The 20,051-nt window shown below is 42.1% G+C and overlaps 1 protein-coding gene across 5 annotated transcripts in view; it reads right to left on the reverse strand.

The window, feature by feature from the left end:
- Nucleotides 1-4,890: 4,890 nt before the first annotated feature.
- The window catches only part of CD47 (CD47 molecule), a 94,415-nt gene continuing 79,254 nt past the window's right edge, over nt 4,891-20,051 (reverse strand). For 3 of the 5 annotated variants that reach the window (XM_053311718.1, XM_053311713.1, XM_053311717.1), the window contains exons 8-12: nt 19,387-19,479; nt 15,526-15,557; nt 11,020-11,044; nt 10,314-10,341; nt 4,891-8,203 (exon numbers count right to left, since the gene is read on the reverse strand). In XM_053311718.1, coding sequence (XP_053167693.1) covers nt 10,316-10,341; nt 11,020-11,044; nt 15,526-15,557; nt 19,387-19,479 — 176 coding nt within the window. In that variant the 3' untranslated portion in view covers nt 4,891-8,203; nt 10,314-10,315. The remainder of the gene's footprint in view (nt 8,204-10,313; nt 10,342-11,019; nt 11,045-15,525; nt 15,558-19,386; nt 19,480-20,051) is intronic. The other 2 variants (XM_053311715.1, XM_053311714.1) reach the window with 2 other exon arrangements.

Genomic DNA, 20,051 nt, shown 5'->3' on the forward strand with positions numbered 1-20,051 from the left:
AGTGAGTGAGACAGACCCTGCAGAGCACTGCACTAGGGAGATCTTGGTTCAAGGCCCACCAATACTCAAGGAACCCTGGGCCAGGATAGCCTTGGCCTATGTGGCAGGAAAAACTGACCATCCTGATGGCCATGTATGTCCATCATGAGCATTCACAAAATGTTAAAATGTGGATAGAAGGGGTGAAAATCTGACATTCCAAGTACAGTCTATGTTATGCGAGCAAACTGATAAGGCTTTGAGAAGGAAAGTAAATATAAGATGTATTCGGACGTAGCAGAAAATAAGCCACTGAAGTTGTAATTCAGAGAAATGTGACGTAAGACTGGTGATCTTAAAACAAAGTTTAAAAAGAAATCAAGATTGAAAGCAGGCCAGCTGAGTTCTCTTAAAAGAAATAAAACATCAATATAAGCGTTATTATTTTCTACTTCTTGCAAGCAACAACATTTTAAAAGGCAACAGATTAGTATTAGCATTCCTGTCAGGTTTTTGTATTAAATACCGTTAGGCTAGAACAGTTCATAAAAATTAAGTTAAACCTTTTCAGAGTTGCTTAAATGACACTCAGGCTATTCTCATGAGCAGTGCTGGGATCAGGGCTGATTCTGGCTCTGCTGCCCAGCCTAACCCAGCTTTCTAGCCTCGCCTTTAGCCAGAGTTAAGGGCAGCACTGGGGTTGTTTGTGTGTTCGGGCTGCATGCAGCCCAACCACAGACACTCAGGCACCAAGGAATCCCTAAATGCACCACGCTACTTGGCCTGCAGGAATTTAGGGATGCCTGAAGGCTGCGATTCATTCTCTTGGCCTCCCAAGATCTGCACTGGCAGGCACAGCATGGATTGTGTGGGCAGGCAAGCCGCATGTCGCACATGTGGATTTTGCTCCCCTGGCTGGGAAGGTAAGCTGGATCTTGCCTTCCTGCAGCATCCTCCCTGCCTGATGGTTGTGTGCGTGTCCTTAAAGTATATAAAATCTGTGTATTCTGTGTAATATGACAGTATTAGATCAGTATAATATGACAATATTCTACCAAGAGCCAGACTGAAATGGGAAGTGGAACTGAATTGTGTACTGGATTTGGAAACCGGTATCCTAATTGAGGTCAGCCATTACTGGGATCAGCAATTCGGCATTTTACCTTTTGAATATTAGAGCAGGGTCTTGAAACCTTCAAATGGATTTAAAAAATATTTTGTGAGTTGGAGGTAGTAGTGACCTTGTCTGATGGTTGGTTGGTTGGTTGCTTGAAATATAGAAAACTATAGAGGGAGGGATTTCATCTTGAGCAGGGCCTCTGCTTCTCCCCTCCAGGTGATCCTTGCTGGCTATAAAAGACCAGGCTGCACAAGGGGCATGAGCTGAAGGGCAAGAGCATAAGGGCTCTCATCCTTGTGGCTCTCAGACTGGGGGCGGGAGCAGACTGGGGCCCCCACAAGCAACACCCCATATTTTCATCAAGGACCATGGTATCCCTTCTAGATTGGAAGATAGAGCTGCATGATTGAATAAGCTGGGGACCTGTTTTTTAAAATTGAAACAGAGGAGCTGGGGGAGGTTGGACAGGGGAGATGTGTCTGGGAGAGCAGAAGAGTGGGGGTGGTCTGGGGCAGGGGTGATCCGAGGGAGATATGGCGGTGGGAGTTGGGCAGGCCATTACAGGGGCAAATGGTCGGTTTCAAGACAGCCCTCGGGGAGTTTCCAGTGTCCAGAGCTGGCGACTCTGTCAAGGCCCTGGTGAATCTCTGGAATGCGGAGACAGCCTGGACTATTGACACACTCTCTCCTAAATGCCCTCTCCAGTTTGGTGGAGTCCATTCTGCTCCTCGGTTTTCCTTGGAGCTTAGGGTGATGAAACAACTCAGATAAAGCTGGAATGACACTGGAGGAACAGTTGTGATTAATACAACTGAACATGGGCTAGAGCCTGTGGTCGCTGTAATGGATGATCTACACTGGGAGCTTGATGGGAAGTGTGTCCCTATTGGTTCTGCTGGACTTCTCAGCGGCGTTCGATACCATCAACCATGGTATCCTTCTGAACCACCTCTTGAGTATGGGGAATGGAGGCACTGGGGATTGGAGTGGCTTTGGTCCTTTCTTGGGGGAAGGGTCCAGAGCAGTGTTCCCTCTAACAAGGATTCCCAGATGTTGTTGACCAACTCCGATAATCCCCAAGCAAAAGCCATTGCAGCTGGTGATTCTGGGAGTTGTAGTCAACAACATCTGGGAATCCCTGTTAGAGGAAACACTGGTCCAGAGGATGGTGCTGGAAGACTGCTGCTCGGCTCCATGGCCATTGGCCTGTGGGTCCCGCAGTGTTCCGTTTTGTCCCCCATGCTGTTTAACATCTACATGAAACTGCTGGGAGAAGTCATCTGGAGACTTGGAGTGAGTTGTCAGCAATATGCAAAGGGGCTTCACACAATTGGTGTGAAGCTCCATTAGGGTTAGCGCAGGGAGCCGTCGCTGGGAGGCCAGATTGGCTGCTCACACAATTGCTGGCTCCATCACGGAGCCGGCAGGGGCAGCAGGGGTTGGGGACCAGCCGGCCCCTGGAAGTTCCAGGATGCCCCTCACGAGGCATTCTGGAGAGACCCCCGGGGCTGGGAGGCTTGTTTTAGCCTCATGGCGGGAGTCTCCTTTTGTGTTGCCATGGTGCGGCAGCACACGATCAACCAAACGGGGTTAGCGGAGCAGTCACTCTGCTAACCTCATTTCAGGGGAGGGGTAGTTTTGGTAGTTTGCTGCCAGGAGTCCCGCGGCTCCTGTGGAAATTGGGCTAGGCTCCCTTAGGCTCCTGATCATGAGCATAGCTTCGCAGATGAGACACTCAGCTCTATCTCTCCTTGTCATGATTCTAGGGAGGCAGTGGATGTCCTGAATCGGGGACTGGAGGCAGTGATGGGTTGGATGTAGGCTAACAAACTGAGATTGAATCCAGGCAAGATTCCTACTGTTGGTCAGTAGGAGAGCCAATCAGGATGGGGTTGCACTCCCCTTAGAAGATCAAGTGCACAGTTTGGGGGCACTGCTGGACCCAGCTCTGCTTTTGGAAGCTCAGGTGGAGATGGTGGCCGGGGTGCCTTTGAACAGCTTCGGCTAGTGCGCCAGCTGCATCCTTTTCTTGAGAAGGGAGATCTGGCCACTGTTACTCACACCTTAGTCACATCACAGCTGGGTTACTGTATCACACTCTTCGTGGGGCAGCCTTTGAAGAATATTCAGAAGCTGCAGCCAGTGCAAAATGTGGCAGCTAGAGTGTTATCCAGAGCTGCCTGCTGGGACCATATCACCTCTATTTTGAAAGAGCTACATTGGCTGCCAATTTGTTTCCAGGTCCAATTGAAGGTGCTGGTTTTGACTTTTTGGCCCCTAGATACCTGAGGGACTGCCTGCTCTGTCCCCCGTCAATGAGGGAGGCTTGCCTATTGTGTGCACGGGACAGGGCCTTCTCAGTCATTGCCCCCAGACTTTGGAATGCTCTCCTGGTGGGCTTCCACTCCACAGTCTCCATCACAGTTTTTACAAAGTAAAATCTTGTCTTTTTACCCAGGCTTTTAAATGAGTGTTCTGTTTGTTGCAGCTTTGTATCTTATGGTTATATTATACATGTTTTTAAAACTTAAATTAGATTTGTATTTTTATATTCATTTTAATTCTTATTGTGTATTTTTTAATCATTTTATATTGTGTTAAATGTTTTGTAAACCACCTTTATATAATTTTAATGAAAAGTATAAAAATTTAACAAATTAAATATAAAAAACCAGGCTGCCATTGAAGCAATAGCTCAAACAGTTCAGAACTGTTGTGGGAAATCTATAACAGAAAAGGGTGACTGTTTTGGACAAAACTGTCCAACAGTATGCTATATTGGGCAGAGGATTTGAGGAATTTAGAGATGGGCTGTAAAAGTAATTGTTAAATGGTTGAGTGACGAGCATCCAATAGAAATGTATGGGGAAATTATTTCCTTTACAGCTTCTGCTTAAGCCTCTCAAGCCAAATCATTAAACATAGGGGGAACATCTACAGTAGCACTGGCACAAGATGCACCAACAGGAAACCCTCCCCCCATTCCTCCCTACAATGCCTACCCTGAGCCTCCCAAAAAGCCATGGCTGAGAATCTGCACATCTTCAGCAATGGCATGCAATTACAAAGAATCCTTGAAAGCAGAGATCCCCAAGCTCCCTTTTGAGCTTTGAAATCTCATGCAGAGAGGTGCTTCCCATTCTGGTTTTCTAGGATTCCTCCTGTTCCATTTCCACATACCATGCCACTGCTGAATATCCCCCAACCTCCAGCCATGGCTTTTCAAGGGGCTCAGTAAGAAAACATAGGAAAGGTGTCTCCCCACTGGCTTACATTGTGCAGGCAATATGTGGATACTGCCAGTTTTTTTCTTCACAAAATTACTAAATATGACTTGAATGAGTAACTCTGTATACTACAAAGCTTTCAGTTGCATACAGTACGCAGCATACTCTCTACTGTGAGGAAGATAGAGCATGTTCTACTTGGTCAACCTTATTTTTATTATATTTGCAGTGATGTTTGTAAGTCTCAGGCATTTTAATAATTTCCATTTTATTTCTTATGCATGGCTTTAAATAAATGCAAACATCTGATGTTGTTACATGGTAATTTAGACTTTAGTACTGAACACTCAATTTGAAACACTGGCCGAACGCTGTATTACTGACCTTTTTGGTATTAATGGTATTACATTTGCAATGGAATATAAGGGACAGGGAAAGGCATTGTTATGCACATTGTTAAAATGAGAATTTGTAACAATTTACAAAGTTAGTGTGATGGAAAAGCAGTCTAGCAGACCTTGAAATTATTGTTAGGATATATGCTGACTCAAGCAGAAACACACAAAGTTTTAGAACAATTTTATTTTAATTATAATTCTATTTACAAAGCTATGTTCAAGAAACAAACATATGCTATTATGGTTAAAAGAATGAAGATTTTTGCAAGTGGTCAAACATCAAGGATTTGGCATTAAATCTATATATAAAAACTGAACCCACACAGTCAATAAAACAGCCATAACCACTTTGGTTTCTTAAAACATTGCGGGAGGGGGGGGGGATTACCATGTAGGGAAGTGAACATTTGCTTTTTAATGGAAGCAACAAGAAATCTAAAGTAGATCCCTTGCAGACAGTGTAACATTCTCAAAAGGGCATGTGTGAACCCAAGCCTTTCTGTAAGTCTCAGCAATATGCTATTTACAGGGGGGAACCTGGCTTCATCTGTGGGGCTATACAGTTGTCTTAACTGCAGCTTCACTTTATACAAGTTTTAAACAAAATTAAATAGTTTTGGAACGCAAACAGCATGACAGGGACTTCAGTTTCATATGTAGCATCAGAAGCACCAATTGAATTCTCATCTTCCATGATCTCCAAAAATTTAATTTTTGGAGAAAAAGAACTAGACCTATTCCAATGCTGATCACCAATACATACACAAAATTGACTTTTGTTTGCATTGAATGGTGCAGATGTGAACAAAAAGTGACATATCCCAATGATGTAGAAATTAAGGCCAATGTACAAGCCTCTCACCTATTCCTGCAATCTTTATATGAATATAATTGAAGTATGTGAGAATGTTCAATAAAGGGTCTCAATTCAGAATCCCACATTATTCAATTATGCATGTAAGCAAACTTTCGTAGATGACTGAATAGAACACACCATATAGGGCTAGGAATAAAGACCATCTTGAAGCTGCTGCAGAAATGCAAGCCATTAGCTCTATGACCAATCAAATAAATAAATATTTAAAACAAAGCCAGTAGCCATATAATATATTCATCCTCTTAGGCAGCACAGTATTCCAAGTATGCAAGCCAAACTGCTTCAAGTGCCTCCAGTGGGTACCCTTTTCAAATATACTTTTCAGCGATGGTTTTGACAGAGCCTTTTTAGTTGTGGTGCTGTACCTGGAACTCCTTGCCCAAAGAGAGCAAGCCGGGCATCACAGCTATGAATTTTAAATGGGCCCTAAAGATTCATCTGTTTCGATTGGCTTATAATTTGTTTTTAATTGAGAAAGTATTTTAAGATTGCTTAATAGCATTTTATTCTGCTGCCAGTTCTGTTACTGTCTACTGATTTTTCTTCTAGTTGAATTTCTTGTGTGAACCTTTTTGTATAAATGCTTTTTTAGAAAAGCAGCATAAAATGTACTCTGTGTGTGTGTGTGTGTGTGTGTGTGTGTGTGTGTGTGTGTGTATGAATGATTGCTTGTTTGTTTGTTTACTACTGGGCTCAACACTTCATCCAGCACTGGGTTAGGATTTCTGTCTTCCAGATTTATAGCACAAGGTCCTTAGCTATTAATGGAGCCCAATGCACAGGTAGGGGAAGGGATGAAAGTAAGCACAAATGTGACAGTGCTCTAACTGGTTTAAACAAAATGGGGGTGGGGAGAAACCTTTAGAAATGTGAAACACAATTTATTGATAGAAAACCCTCTACAGTCAGTTTGCCCTCAAAAGCTAACAGAAGACTGAACAAAAGTGCTCTTGACCACTTAAAGAAATGAACAGCATTCCATGAAACTAACCTGAAATTACAGAAGGGACAAAACTGCAAGTTAAGGGCTCAGAACAACAGAAATGTTACTTTAATGAATGCAATTTCTCTTGCAGTAGATTTAGTGGGTAGATTCTCAATGGGAAGGTGGTAGAAAAGACAAGGCCTTTTTAAGGCATTTGTGTAGAATGGCTCCACACAGTTCTCCAATGTCTATAAAAATTGGACAGGCACAGAAATAGAGTTCCTTTGATCCTCTTGCATAAATCCTGCACATGTAAATCACTAAAAGGCAAGATCCCAGAGATCATAGTTAATTCAAGAATCTGCAACCTCATCTGGAATGCTGGCTATCTATGGCCTAGCTGAGGACAGCTATGTATGTGCATATTTCTGGGGAAAGCAGACTATAGGAGACAAACATTTACTAGATAATTTAATGAACATTAATGACTACATTCAGCTTGGGATTTGTGCCACTGAAGGTGATCTTGGCCCTTGCTTTCAGGGGCATTATAAAGAATAGGGCAACAGAGGAAGGTACTTGGACTACAATATTGATCAGTAAAGCGCACAAAGAATTACAATATTTACAGCAGGAATACGAACAGCAAGTGAGCGGATGGGGACTTTTGCGGTCATCTGAAAGAGCTGGAAATCAAGCTCTTCTTAGAAAAGACTAGTGCTATAGTTCTTTAAAAATGTTATACTAGGAACAGTATTTGTTCACCCTGTACTATATCCAGTCTTATTCATGCCATATAGGCATGAATAGAGCTTATATAAATAGTTCTCTTATTCTAATGCGATTTCTGTATTTGTCATAGAAAACATCAAAAGGTAGGTTGGGTTTGGATTGTAGGTTGGGCAATGAGTAAAACCAAGGAAGAAAATACTCATTTTATTTATCATGCAATACAAAAAACTGTTTTAAGTGGTCCCATAGAAGTCTGATCTGTGAACTTAAAGTACTTTCAAGCATACCAATGCTGGCTTAGCTGAACTGCTTTCTAGTGACCAGACAGATGTTTTCAGGTAGATTTAAAACTGACCAACATTATTAGTTCTGTCAAATGGAACAACTGATAAACTGGTGGACAGTTCTAAAAAACAACAGAGCAACTGGACCCTCTACAATCCCCTACCACACCCTCTGCACAGCTGCAGTGCAACATCTGCTGCAATAGGAGACTGGAATGCCATCGCAGCAGTTGCTATGCAGTGGCCCAGAAATCGGCCCAGAACAGAAGGCAGCTTATGTGCCAACATGGAATTGTCTGAAAGTAGCTCTTCATGAAGTTTGGTCTTTATGCAAAGCGGCAGTTCAACACTATTGTGAGAAGTGCAGTACTACAGAGACACACTGCAGTGGGTAAAAAGAGTCTTTTGTATTCTTGCCCTCCTCCACCCCCAAAGAGAAATCCTCACGTGCAAACACTTCTCTTTTGAACTCTATTGTAGCTTTTGTGATTATAAAAGTACTTCATGTAAATTACAGCACTTCTCCACACATGCAAAACAACGAATTTCCTGATTTTCTTTTTCTTTGAGTAGTGCATCATCAAGGCCACGGTGTATGAGCAAAAGTCTGTCTCCACTTGTTTCCATGTCCATTTCAGATTCGGTTACCTTGCATCAGGAGCTAAACAAGGAATACAAAACCATTACTTAAGACTCCATAGTTACATCTATGCCGGCTTTTGCACAAGAAAACCTAATGAATCTAAAATTATTATATTAAATTACCTTTATGCTGCTAAAGCAAAGAAAATAGGTTACTTGAGACAGCAAGATGGTTGCTATACAGACCTCTATACCACTTCAGTAGCAACTGATTTTCACAAGCATTTTAGCTCTTCAAATCTATTGCAAACCTATCCTCAACCCCTTGTTCACGGCAGGAAATTGCTAAAGCATACAAATACGACAAATATGTATATACCACTTTTCAACAGACGTTCCCAAAGCAGTTTACATAGATATAAATAAATATATCTTGTCCCCTGTCCCCCAAGGGCTCACAATCTAAAAAAGAAACATAAGATATACATTAGCAGCAGCCACTGGAGGGATGATGTGCTGGGGGTGGATGGGGCCAGTTGTTCTCCCCCTACTACCAACATCCTTCTTAAAATGTGGGGCCCAGAACTGTACACACTATGGAGACTGATCAGTACAGAATAGAGTGAAGTGATTACTACTAACAGGACACCAACTGTTAATGCAGCGTAGGACTCATCTGTTTTCTGATCAGCTGCATCACACTGCTTACACATGTTCAATTTGTCGTCCACGTGTACTACTGCCAAGCGAGGTATACCTCTCAGCCTGCTGCCATTTTCTAGAAACAATTCTAGCACCTACATTTTACCTATGATCAAATGCACACTAATGCAAGCACATAGTAGGTTAAATTGTTAATGCTTTTTCATTGAAATTTACATGCTTTAAAATGTTTTGTGTTGGATATTAAGAAGAGCTTTTTAAATAACTGAGTTACTGAAACAGTACATGATGGTGCTAACACTTTTACTCTACCAGCAAATAATAAGTTTGGCAACCCAGGGGATGAAGGGCTGTCGGTTTTCACGGTGTGCCAGGGCCTGGACAGGCCCCCAGGCAGTGGGGCAGGCATTTTCTTTTGTTTGGAGGCTGAACACAATGTGGTCTCATCAGCTTCAGTCTGAAGGAGTCTTTTCAGCATTTTTTTAAAAAAAATAATGATTCTGAGTGGATTTGGCCCACACTGCTCATTCAGATCTGGGGGTGCATAACACCTTTTCTGACCATCTCATTATTTAGAGCAGGGTTTCCTGAAGGCAAGGAGAGGCACCCTTGGTTCTTCAGCTGTTGTTGAACTACCACTTCCCCAGGCACAATACATTGTGGCTGAGGAGTATGGGAGTTCAACAGCAGTTGGAGAACCAAGGGTGCCTACCCCTGCCCTAAGGAGTTCCCTGCTTGCTTATGCACTCTCTCTCTCTCTTTGGGCAGTATGGCAAACAAGACAGTACTCAGAGAGTTTGCTGCCACTGAAGTGCAATGCAGTGGGCAACCCACAGAACCCCCATTTGCTTTGGGAGTTACATTTGTGCCAGATTTCTTATTTTACTCTTGGGTAAGCTTAGCACTTTTTGAAACCTATTAATACTGAGTGCAGAATTTGGCAACTAATGCAGGCCTCCCTATCTGTGGTCTCAAAAAGCCAATTATGACAGCATGAGTATCAAACACAAGCAACAATTAGTGCCTTTTTAAAAAAAGGGCAACATAAACTGAGGAGGACAGTATGGTTTCTGAAAGCTCAGCAGAAACTATTCAAGCTGCTATTCATGATCCATGAATATCAGATCATTGATCCCTATTGGATCGTGGGGGTTAGGTTCCCAGTCAGCCATTTTTGGCCAAAAACAAGCCGGTGGTGGTGGTGGGGGGATTGGCTCCTTACCTGTCTCTGCTGCTCCCCCCGCCAAGTTGCACTGTGCCCCTCAACTGACTGAAAATCGCGGTTTGGTTTGTTTTTTTGATGGGAACCATTTTGTGACTCCGATTCCTAAAATGGCAGCCAGAAATGACCTCTGCAGTCATTTCCGGCCACCTCAACCTGCAGATATGTGAGATCGACGTGCCCCCACCCGTGTATGCTGAGGTCAGGTGTAATTTTCCTAACCGTGGATATGCAAAACTGGATAATGAATCTACGCGTAAGGAGATCCACCTGTATTGAAAAACACACTTTCACAGTTACTCACCGTCATTCCAACATCACTCCTTTTCCATCTTTGGAAAAACAAAAACAAACCAGTTAGTACTTAGAAAATGAAAGAATTAAGAGCAGTTTAGTAGCAACAATGTTAGAATTGTTAGAATTTAAGACTACTTTCCAACATGCCAGAATTCCATGGAATGTGAAAGAAATTAGAGGGCCATCACTGATGTCTGTCCCCAATCCAAGCACAATCAGCACTTCTCTTGATTTTACATCACCGTAAATGGAATTTTTCCAAGGCCAGCTGGATCAAATGAGGAAATCAGAGATCCAAAGGCAAAAGATACAGAAAGCAAGGTTTTGCCTAGTACAATCCCAGAAAGCATGCACCCCATGCAAAATACTGTTTCAACTGTTTCTCGGCAGAAGAAACATCCCTTTTTATTAAGAGATTGATTTCTTTTTGCAAAGCAATTACAAAATCACTGTGCTATTTTACCTAAAATAGCCAAGCACAACAAAGATTCAGATCAGCCAGGTACTACTGTAACTTAAGTTATCCCCTTATACCTGGAACTGCCAGCCGGCGATAAATTAAATTATCATGACTTAAAGTCATTAATAATTGTAAATATTGTTTGAAAAAAATATCTGCCTTTTAAAGTCTAACAGCATCAACAGCCAGTTTCTGGCCTAGCTCAAAACCCAAAGCCAAGCTCCTGAAAAAGTACATTTCAATTACCACCTACCATTAAGTGGTTCTTCTACAGCTTTCTGTAAAATATTTAAAATATATGTATATATATATAAAGCCTTCATGTCTATAGCTTGGATATCCAAAATTAAATAACTCTAATTGACATATACAGTAAGTAGTGATTCTACAAAACAAATAGAAGCAGCAGAAGGTTAATAAGGTGAATGACAGATGTTGTTATTTCCAGGCCATTAGTGACAACAAGCATGCCACCTCAGAAGTGCTTAAGTGGCAATAGATTCACTATACAATTTGACCACAATAGAGAAATCTACTTTAGTAAGAACATGCAACAGCATTGAGTAGAATCATGTATGCACTTGATCAAAATATATGCAATTTCTGTAGAAGCAAACTACCTAAGAGAATTCTATGGAACCTAACACATGCCCCAGTGCTTCCTATCACTGGGACAATCTCTCCCCACATATGGCATGTGTCTCTGCATATGCACAATGTACTTGTGGTCAGCAGCGGGTGTCAGCGCAGGGCTTGTTGCATTCCAGGGAACATTGTAACTAGGGATGTGCGAATCAATTCAAGGTCAAATCAATTCAACTCTAAACTTCCAGCTTGAACTGAATCTCCCCAGATTATATTTGAATCCATTCGAGCTTAGAGTTTCATGTTTCCCTTACTCATCCCCCCTGGTTCCCAAATTGCATTTAAAAAAGAAAAGCTTAGCAATGTATCTGCCATTATGGGAACAGATAAAGGTAAGAGAGCGCACCAAGTGTGGCAACACTTCATCCCAGATTACCTGATCTATTGGTTTTATGTGGATATTAATTATAATGGGAGACAATATGGAACCGTGTGGTAAACCAGATGGTGGAGTAGCAGAGGTCCAGGAGAACCAACAGGTTTCCATTCCTCCAGTCCAACTCCCAGCACAGGTTATCTACCAGGACAACCAAGGTAGTTCTGGTACCAAACAGATGAAAAAAGTAAACTGATAAAAATGGACATAATCAACAGTCTCCAGGAATACCAGGAGCTGGAAACCCACCATGTGTTCCATTATCTTGCCCCCAAAGGCAAACTGATCAATAATTATTTAGGTCAGCTAAATTCAATGAACACTTCACCACCAGCACAACTGCTATTTGTGAGAATAAGGCACATGACTTTGATTGTTTCTGTGCTTTTCAGCCATATCAGAGCATGTGACCATGCACATGTGTCTGTCTAAATATCTGTATCTATAAAGGCAGTGTGGAATCTCACTGTGGATGAGGGATAGGAGACTCATGCTGGCTCCTCCAACAACTCCTTGGGTTAGCATGTAACAGGAGCAATAACACTAGTGTCTTAGTTGGCAAGACTCTTGCAGAAGGGGGACCTAACACACACAAAAAACCCCAGGGGTAGGGCTTAGTAGGATGTTTTAATTTCAGTACAGCATTTTTACTCTTCCTTCTGAATAAGACTCTGCGCATACAATGCGCGAAAAGAATCCATTTAAGGTAATTGCATTAACTACACCGATTCCCCAATATTTAATAGAATTGACTTCTCAAATCAGTCTGTTAAAATCAATGCACTGTATCATTCTCTGAAATGTGTTCTGTAATTAAGTTAAACATATAGCAGTTTATCCTAAATAGGTGAGCTCGGACAAATCCATTGGCACTGCAGGATTCAAACCTGTCATACACAAAGTAATCTACATACATGACTGCAATATTATTCCACAGTAACTGGAACAACAACTGGAAATCATATCTACCATATATGTAGCTTTAAAAGGCTATTCACACATTATGTTGTACTTGTACTCAGGAGTGTGTAGTTTTTGTGTAAATGACATGCCTATATTAGTGACTCTGTCAAGGCCCTGGTGAATCTCTGGAATGTGGAGAAAATCCGGGCTATTGACATGGTCACTCCTAAATGCCCTCTCTGGCTTGGTGGAGCCCGTTCGGCTCCTTGGAGCTTAGGGCAATGAAACAACTTGGATGGCTAGAACAAAGTTGGAGGAAGACTCGTAACGCATCTCACCGAACATGAGCTACTCTCTAGCGGTGGGGATGGCCAAGAAACATTTTTTTTCCTCCACCTCCATTGCATGTGCCCAGTGTAGGCCAGCAGAGTGGTTTCGTGTGGCAAAGTCACTGCTTCACACAGACCCCCAGGTGATAAGGGAAGAACCATCAACAGTCTGCTGTGACCAGTTTGCATGTCACTTCGCAGATAAAGTCACTTGCATCTGTGCCGATTTGGACTCCAGGATTTTGGCAGCTCTAGGAGACATGCCTCGGCAACCATCTGGACCAACTGTGATGGATTCTTTTCAGTTAGTGTAGCCCGAGGAAGTGCACTGGTTGCCAATTTGTTTCCAGATCCAATTCAAGGTGCTGGTTATAACCTTTAAAACCCTTAACGGCTTGGGCCCGGGATACCTGAAGTATCATGCTTCCAAGGGTTTCTGCCCGCCCAGCAAGATCATCAGAGGAGCCTTTGCTCCATGTGCTGACGTTGAGAGAAGCTAAACTGTCATGCACATGGGACAGGGCCTTTTCTGTTGTTGCCCCCAGGCTCTGGAATGCTCTCCCTGTTAATGTTTATTCTCTGCTGTCCGTGGTTGCTTTATAAAAAGCAACTCCATACTAGTTTTTTTTACACAGGATTTTCTCTCTTTGAGGAGAAAGCTCTGTTTTCTCGCTTTTGTTTGTTTAAAAATTTTTTTGGTGTGTTTATCGTTTTTAATGTTGATTTTAAGGTTTTAAGTGTGACTTTTGTGGGATTTTATTGTATTTTGTAAACTGCCTTGAGATACGTTATGAAGGGCGGAATATAAACTGATCGCACGCTCCCTCTCTGTGTGTGTGTGTACACACACACACACACACACACTCTTACAGAGCTTACTGTTTCTATATCACAATAAGCAATAACAAATAAGCAAAAAACTTATTTGTTTGGCCTGGCCTTGCAAGGCTTGTAAAGTGTTGTTGTTTTCTAAAAGTATTTTGATTTTAAACTGTTACCCACTTTTAAATGGTTTTAATTGTTTTTATATTGTTTTTAGTACTATGATTTCAATTGTGTGTTTTTATGTCTTTTAAAAGTTGTTGTACACTGCCCAGAGCCTCTAGATGGGGCGGCTTATAAATGTAATAAATAATAATAATAAATAAAATATTAACAATAAAGGGTTTTTGCATGTTTTCTGGATAGAGACTAAATAAGGCAAATAATTCCAGAACTGCCAGAAATTAATGTCCCAGAATGTAATGCTGCTTAGAATGTAAGCAGCAATTCTCATTCTCTGAAAAATTTGTGTTAAAATGGGCAACAAAACCCATGAGGCATTTGGGCATCTATATCACTTGCAAATAGGGGGATCTGATGAAGAGTAATTATGAGGTATTATGGGTAGAAATAAAGAAAGATTTAGAAAGATGGTCATGCCAAAAGATTTGGAAAGAAAAATCACCAAGATTTGGGAGGATAGCAAAAATTAAAATGACTTATGCCTAAATTCCTCTATTTATTGGATAAATGTACCAATCACCATGTCAATTATTAGAATGGCATATTATTATGAGATGCAGAGTAGAACATGTGAGTACTGCTACCCAAAAGGAGGAAGTTGCTCTAAGCTGAGCTGATGGCTATGCTTGCTGCAAAGGGTGCTGCTCTGGCAGCTGCTAGGAAGTAAGGAGTCATAATTGTGTGTGAGAGAGCAACTTGTGCCAGTGATGTTACTGCAGTGCAGGCACTGTGGCTGGAGGTGGTTTCTAGGTCAGTGATTCTTTTTTTGCCATCTGTGGATTGTGTTTCAAATGTGTGTTCTATGTTGGGAGGGACAGATCCTATAGGGTTTTGGGGGAAAGGTTAAAAATTTGTTATAATCACCCACTTGCACATTTCTTTTGTGGGTTGCGTGGTAGGTAGCACTCATCATGCCCTACCACCCAAACCACTTTGGTGTCCCTTGGAGCTACCCATGGAGGACAATGGGGTGTTTCAAGTTTCCCCATTGTTTCCTATGGCCAAAACATTCAAAATGTTTCAAGGTTTGTTCTGTTGGAGCAACTGGTTTGACCACTGTTTTGACAAAATGTTTCGGCCATGTGCATTTTTGTTTTTGCTCAAAGCAAATAGCAAAGTCTGTTTTGTGCACATCCCTAGTATGAAACATAATATGTGAATAACTGTATATGTATACAGATCAACGGTTGTGTACACAGATAATAGAATATGTTGTATTCATATACTAACAGCCATAAATGAGTCCAGTGGATGACAGGCTGAGGTTCAAGTCAATCTGCAGTCTTTCAGACTGAATAATTTGAATAAATAATGAGTTAAATCATGGTTCTATGGTCCCATGATTGGAAATGGCCTAAGTAGTGAAGTAACTGCAGTATCCATATTATCAGTGTTTTTGCTTGCTACGAACCTGATTCCAAATAGTTGTGAAAGACTCAGTATTTCATTACAAGTCCCCTGAGCCATCTACTCACCCCAAATGCATTAATTTTAAGCTTACCCTTGGGGGTTGATGATCTTTCAAGTTGGAACCTAGAATTAAAAAATATATATTGTTTTTCTTACCGTATATAAACACATTCAAATTCAGGACTAAGCTCACAAATCTAATTATTGCCATAAAAGAGAAACATAAGATGAAGAAATAATTTCAGCATTAACATCCAAGCCAAAGGTATTTTGCACTATTCCCACCGTTATGGAACTGCACAAGAACACTGGCTGAAATCCAGCAGGCTTTGAGGGCTAGGACAATTGTTTTACATTTCTCTGCACATCAGGACTCATATCCTGCTGCCCCAAGTAAGATTATATTTTGCTAACCATCCCAACATACTAAAATGCTGCAATGTTTAAATTGTACTTTTGAAGTGCAATCACTGAATTCTCAGATGGAAACTGCCATTTTAGACACAGACCTGCAAATTTTCCTTGTTGGAGCCCTCTAGAACCATGCATCCCATGATGTACTCAGATGCAGTTTTCTATGTTATTCTCCTCATGTACATGCTTCCTTTGCAATGGCTCCATGACACCCCAGAACCAAACCAACATGGTCATGAATACTCAACTATTAGAATGCATATGTTGAAGAATGGCTAATGTACACAAGCCTTCACCTCTTCTATGCAAACTAATCAATAATGGAAATAACAGAAGTATGCACAGCACTATGGAGCTGTGATCCCCCTTCTGCCAACAGCCCTATCCTCAAGCTCCGTCAGTGAACACAGCTTGAGTAGGATCCTTTCTGGAACTGCAAATTCGCAACCCACAATACACTGGTCAACATCCAGGCTAAGGAAGTGCTCATGAAGTGAATGTGCAGGCCATGCTACCAAGGAGGAATTTTTTGCTCTCCACTTTTTTTCTGACGCTTTGCGAGTCATGCCTTCAGAGACATATTTTGGGGAGCCACAGTCAGCTTCAGAAGGAAGAGGAGATTGATGAAAACTGTCCCTCCCTCATAGTGCATCCTGTGTGTTTGCTACAGGAACACTTCTTTAGTCTGGATGCTGGCCACTGCTTTTTCACTTCAGTCCCAGCAAACAAAACCAGTAACATCAAATAGTACAGATGAGGAAATCATAACTACATCACCTACACTACTGTTCAATCACAGAAACTCATTCTGTACCGAGGTGTACTGCAAGATCTGCTACACCGGTGTAATTTGCAAAATACACCAAAAGTGCAACCCACAAGTGACCTCCCCCCTCCCCTGGAAGTATCACTGAGTAAAGCTCAGAAGACTAGAGGACTCAGGAGCATCTGTGCTGGACAAGATCTAAGGACAATGTGTGCCAGGCTCTGCAGTAAAGAGAACACCATCAAGAGGACCACAAGGTCATTCTATGATGAGGCAGCTTCAGATGTTATAAAAAAACACTGCTGTAGGTGTACAGCAGGCAGAAAGGGGAGGAAGTCCTACCCCTGCAACATCACCCATGTGAGAGTCCCCCTGCTCATGCTCATGGTGGGGATCAATCCACCCTCACAATCACAGAAGTGTCCACCATCACAGGTAGGGCAATTCCCTCTTCAGAAGAGCCCCACTATAAGTATGATGGCAGGGCATACGGGTGGGTGACACAGCAGGGGTGGAATTTCCTCCCCATTCACCCCGCTGTACACAGCTACAGCGGGGCTGTTTTTTATAACATCTGAAGAATGCAAAAGTCAGTGAAGCATTGGCAAAGCCATTAAGAGACTTATCTGCAGCAGTACGTAATGCAGGAACACTTTAGGATTCTGAAAAGCCTATTAACCAAGACAAATGTATTTTAAAAGCCAGTGTTATGGTGCTTAACAGAGATGTTCCAAAAAAGGATTGCTGGAGGGTAAGGAATTGTGAAGGAAATGCACTCCACACCTACTCAAGAGCAGCGTTATTTCTTGCAAGCAAGCAGAATGGTTTGGGATAGCATATAGGATTTTGAGAGGGGGCAGGTGAGACTAAAGACAATATTGTAAGGTCATTCTCATGGCCAATTCCAGGTTGGGGGTGGGGCAGTGTTCAACTTACCTTCTCCCCAGACAATCACTGTAGTTGTCTTTAATGTGCGAGCTGAGTACTCACACAATCTACGCTATTGTAAGCAGTGCAGATCTCTGGAGGCCGGTACGATGCATCCCGGTCTCTGGATATCCCACAATGTACCATGTGACAAGTGCAGTGCATTGGGGGATAGCTCCATGAGACAGGCACGCTAACTCCCTGCCTCTGTGTGTACTCTGGCTGCAAGCAGCCCAAACACACACACAATCCCCGTGCTGGGATAAAGAGCACGCTTGAGCCCTTAACCTTATCTAAAGGCCATTAAAAGTGAGGTTAGGTGGGTGGGCAGTGCCAGGACCCGCATGAATCCTGGTGCTGCGCATGAGCAGCCTAACCCAGGTTGGGCTGCCCTAACTAGGGAAGTGCACAAACTGGCAGACAGCTGGCGCGGTGTCCAAAATCACTGCTGCCCCGTGCCAGTGATTTTGGACACAGCACTGGCAGGGGAAACACAGCAGTGGGGTTTAGAGCACCTTCCCTCCTGCTTAAAGGTACACACACACACACACACACACACACACACCCGCCCCGCAGCCGACCTGGTTCGTGAACATCCCTAGCCCTAACCTGGGTTTGGCTGCTCGTGAGAACAGCCTTCGTGCACGCCAAGCTAAATTTATTTGAAAGTTCAATCTATAGTTCAGGTTCTAAGTTACAGTTAGCACAAGCCATGATTTAGTGTGACATCTGATTTCAGTCATCCATTTTTGCAGAGTTTAGGATTAGCATTTACTCATTTTGCTAGTCAGCAGGCAGCTTTTCACTGGTTTTGGGGAGAGTACTTCAAGCACAGACATCCTTTTCTGGAATCATTCGACTAGCAACTAGTCATGAATGCTTACATGTGCAGCAATCATTACTAAAGAAAAGAAAGAAAGAGTATATACAGTACTATACATGTTCTCCTTGCTTCTTTGAAAAAGCCCTCATCACTCACCTGAACTGATCTTTGCTCAGCAGATACCCTCCCCCAACTAATTCAAAAACTTTGAGCAATTCTGAAGCTTGTTTGGATATGTGAAGCAAGCTGTGCACTGCACTGGATTCTGGCTTATACATTTTACAAATAATTTATTAAATACAAGTGCTACATATGGAGCATTAACATTTTAAAGCCTCAACTCAGGAGTGTTAAGGAAGCTAAAAAGAGCCAGTTCAACAAGTGCCGACCGAGTGCTACTGCAGATCCAGCAATTTCAGTGTGTGGTAAAAGCATCAAGGAAGCTACTTAACACCTTTTACCCAGCCCCTTCCAGCACCCAGGGCAAGGCTTAGAGTGTTACTAGGCCTTGGCACATGCAGGAAGGGATGTGGAATCCTCCACCTTTTCTGAAATGGTCCTCCAAGCACACGAAATGCCAAGAATGGCCCTTGCAAGCACTCCGAGTGCCTTGTGCTTTTGCTGACTCCATCCCAGGCCAGGACAGCCAACTGAGAGGTGCAGGGAGCCTCCCACTGTCAAACCAGCTGTGCGAGTATAGGACTAGCAGTGGAAGCCATTAAGTGTACACAACTTCCAAGGACAAACAAAAGTGCTAGTGGCACATGCATTTGTCATCACCTGTGTCTGTGAGAGCACACAGAAATCTTTGCATTCTGCCTTCCATGCATTCAAACAAGGAGATATTTTGAGCACAATCTATTTTACAGCGAAAGCAACATGCATCTGTAGTCTACTGGTCAATCGTCTCCAAAAAAACCCCAACAAAACAAACACAGATAGGTAGGAATTCCCTCTTCTGCATATGCAAGCATAATAAAATTTTAAAGTGAAAGTATTCCCTTTAAATAGAAAGTACTTACCAAAAATAAACACATAGATTACACCAACTGCTGCTACAACATCAATAATTAATAAGCCTACAACCACAACAGTAGTCTCTTTTCTCAGGCATCCTGTTGAAAATAGAAGGAATAGTTAGGGTTAGTATTTGCATTTTCATTATTTAAAGACAAAGAGTAGGCATACTTTTAAAAAATAGTTTGTCTATAAAAAACATTTATAGTGTGATTTAAAAAAGAAGAAGCTATAAATGACTTAAGTATGGAGATTCCAAAACTCAGTTCTTCCAATCTAGTACTGCCCAGACACTCCACTGAAAGACACACAGGATTCTTGAAGCAACATTAAAACCTCTATTAATTGCATGCCTCTCTCTCTCTCTCCTCACTATATATTGAGTCAAGATTAGATAGCCAGTCAAGAATTACAAAACTCTAGCCGCATTCTAACATAAGAAATATGAATCAAGTAGTGATGGCGGAGCAATCCCTCTTATATCAGAGTCTTTGTGCATATGTGCACTTCCGTAAAAAACAGAACAAAAACAAAACAAAATGTTTGAGCTACCAACAGTTACACATGGTCACTGTATGCACACTGTGCTGTTTAGATAGGACAGTGTTACAAATAGCATTACAAATATAAATAAAGAGGGACCCATTAATCCTTAAGCAGCATTCTTATA

Source organism: Hemicordylus capensis, chromosome 3 (assembly GCF_027244095.1).
Source record: "Hemicordylus capensis ecotype Gifberg chromosome 3, rHemCap1.1.pri, whole genome shotgun sequence".
Classification (NCBI taxonomy): Eukaryota; Metazoa; Chordata; class Lepidosauria; order Squamata; family Cordylidae; genus Hemicordylus; species Hemicordylus capensis.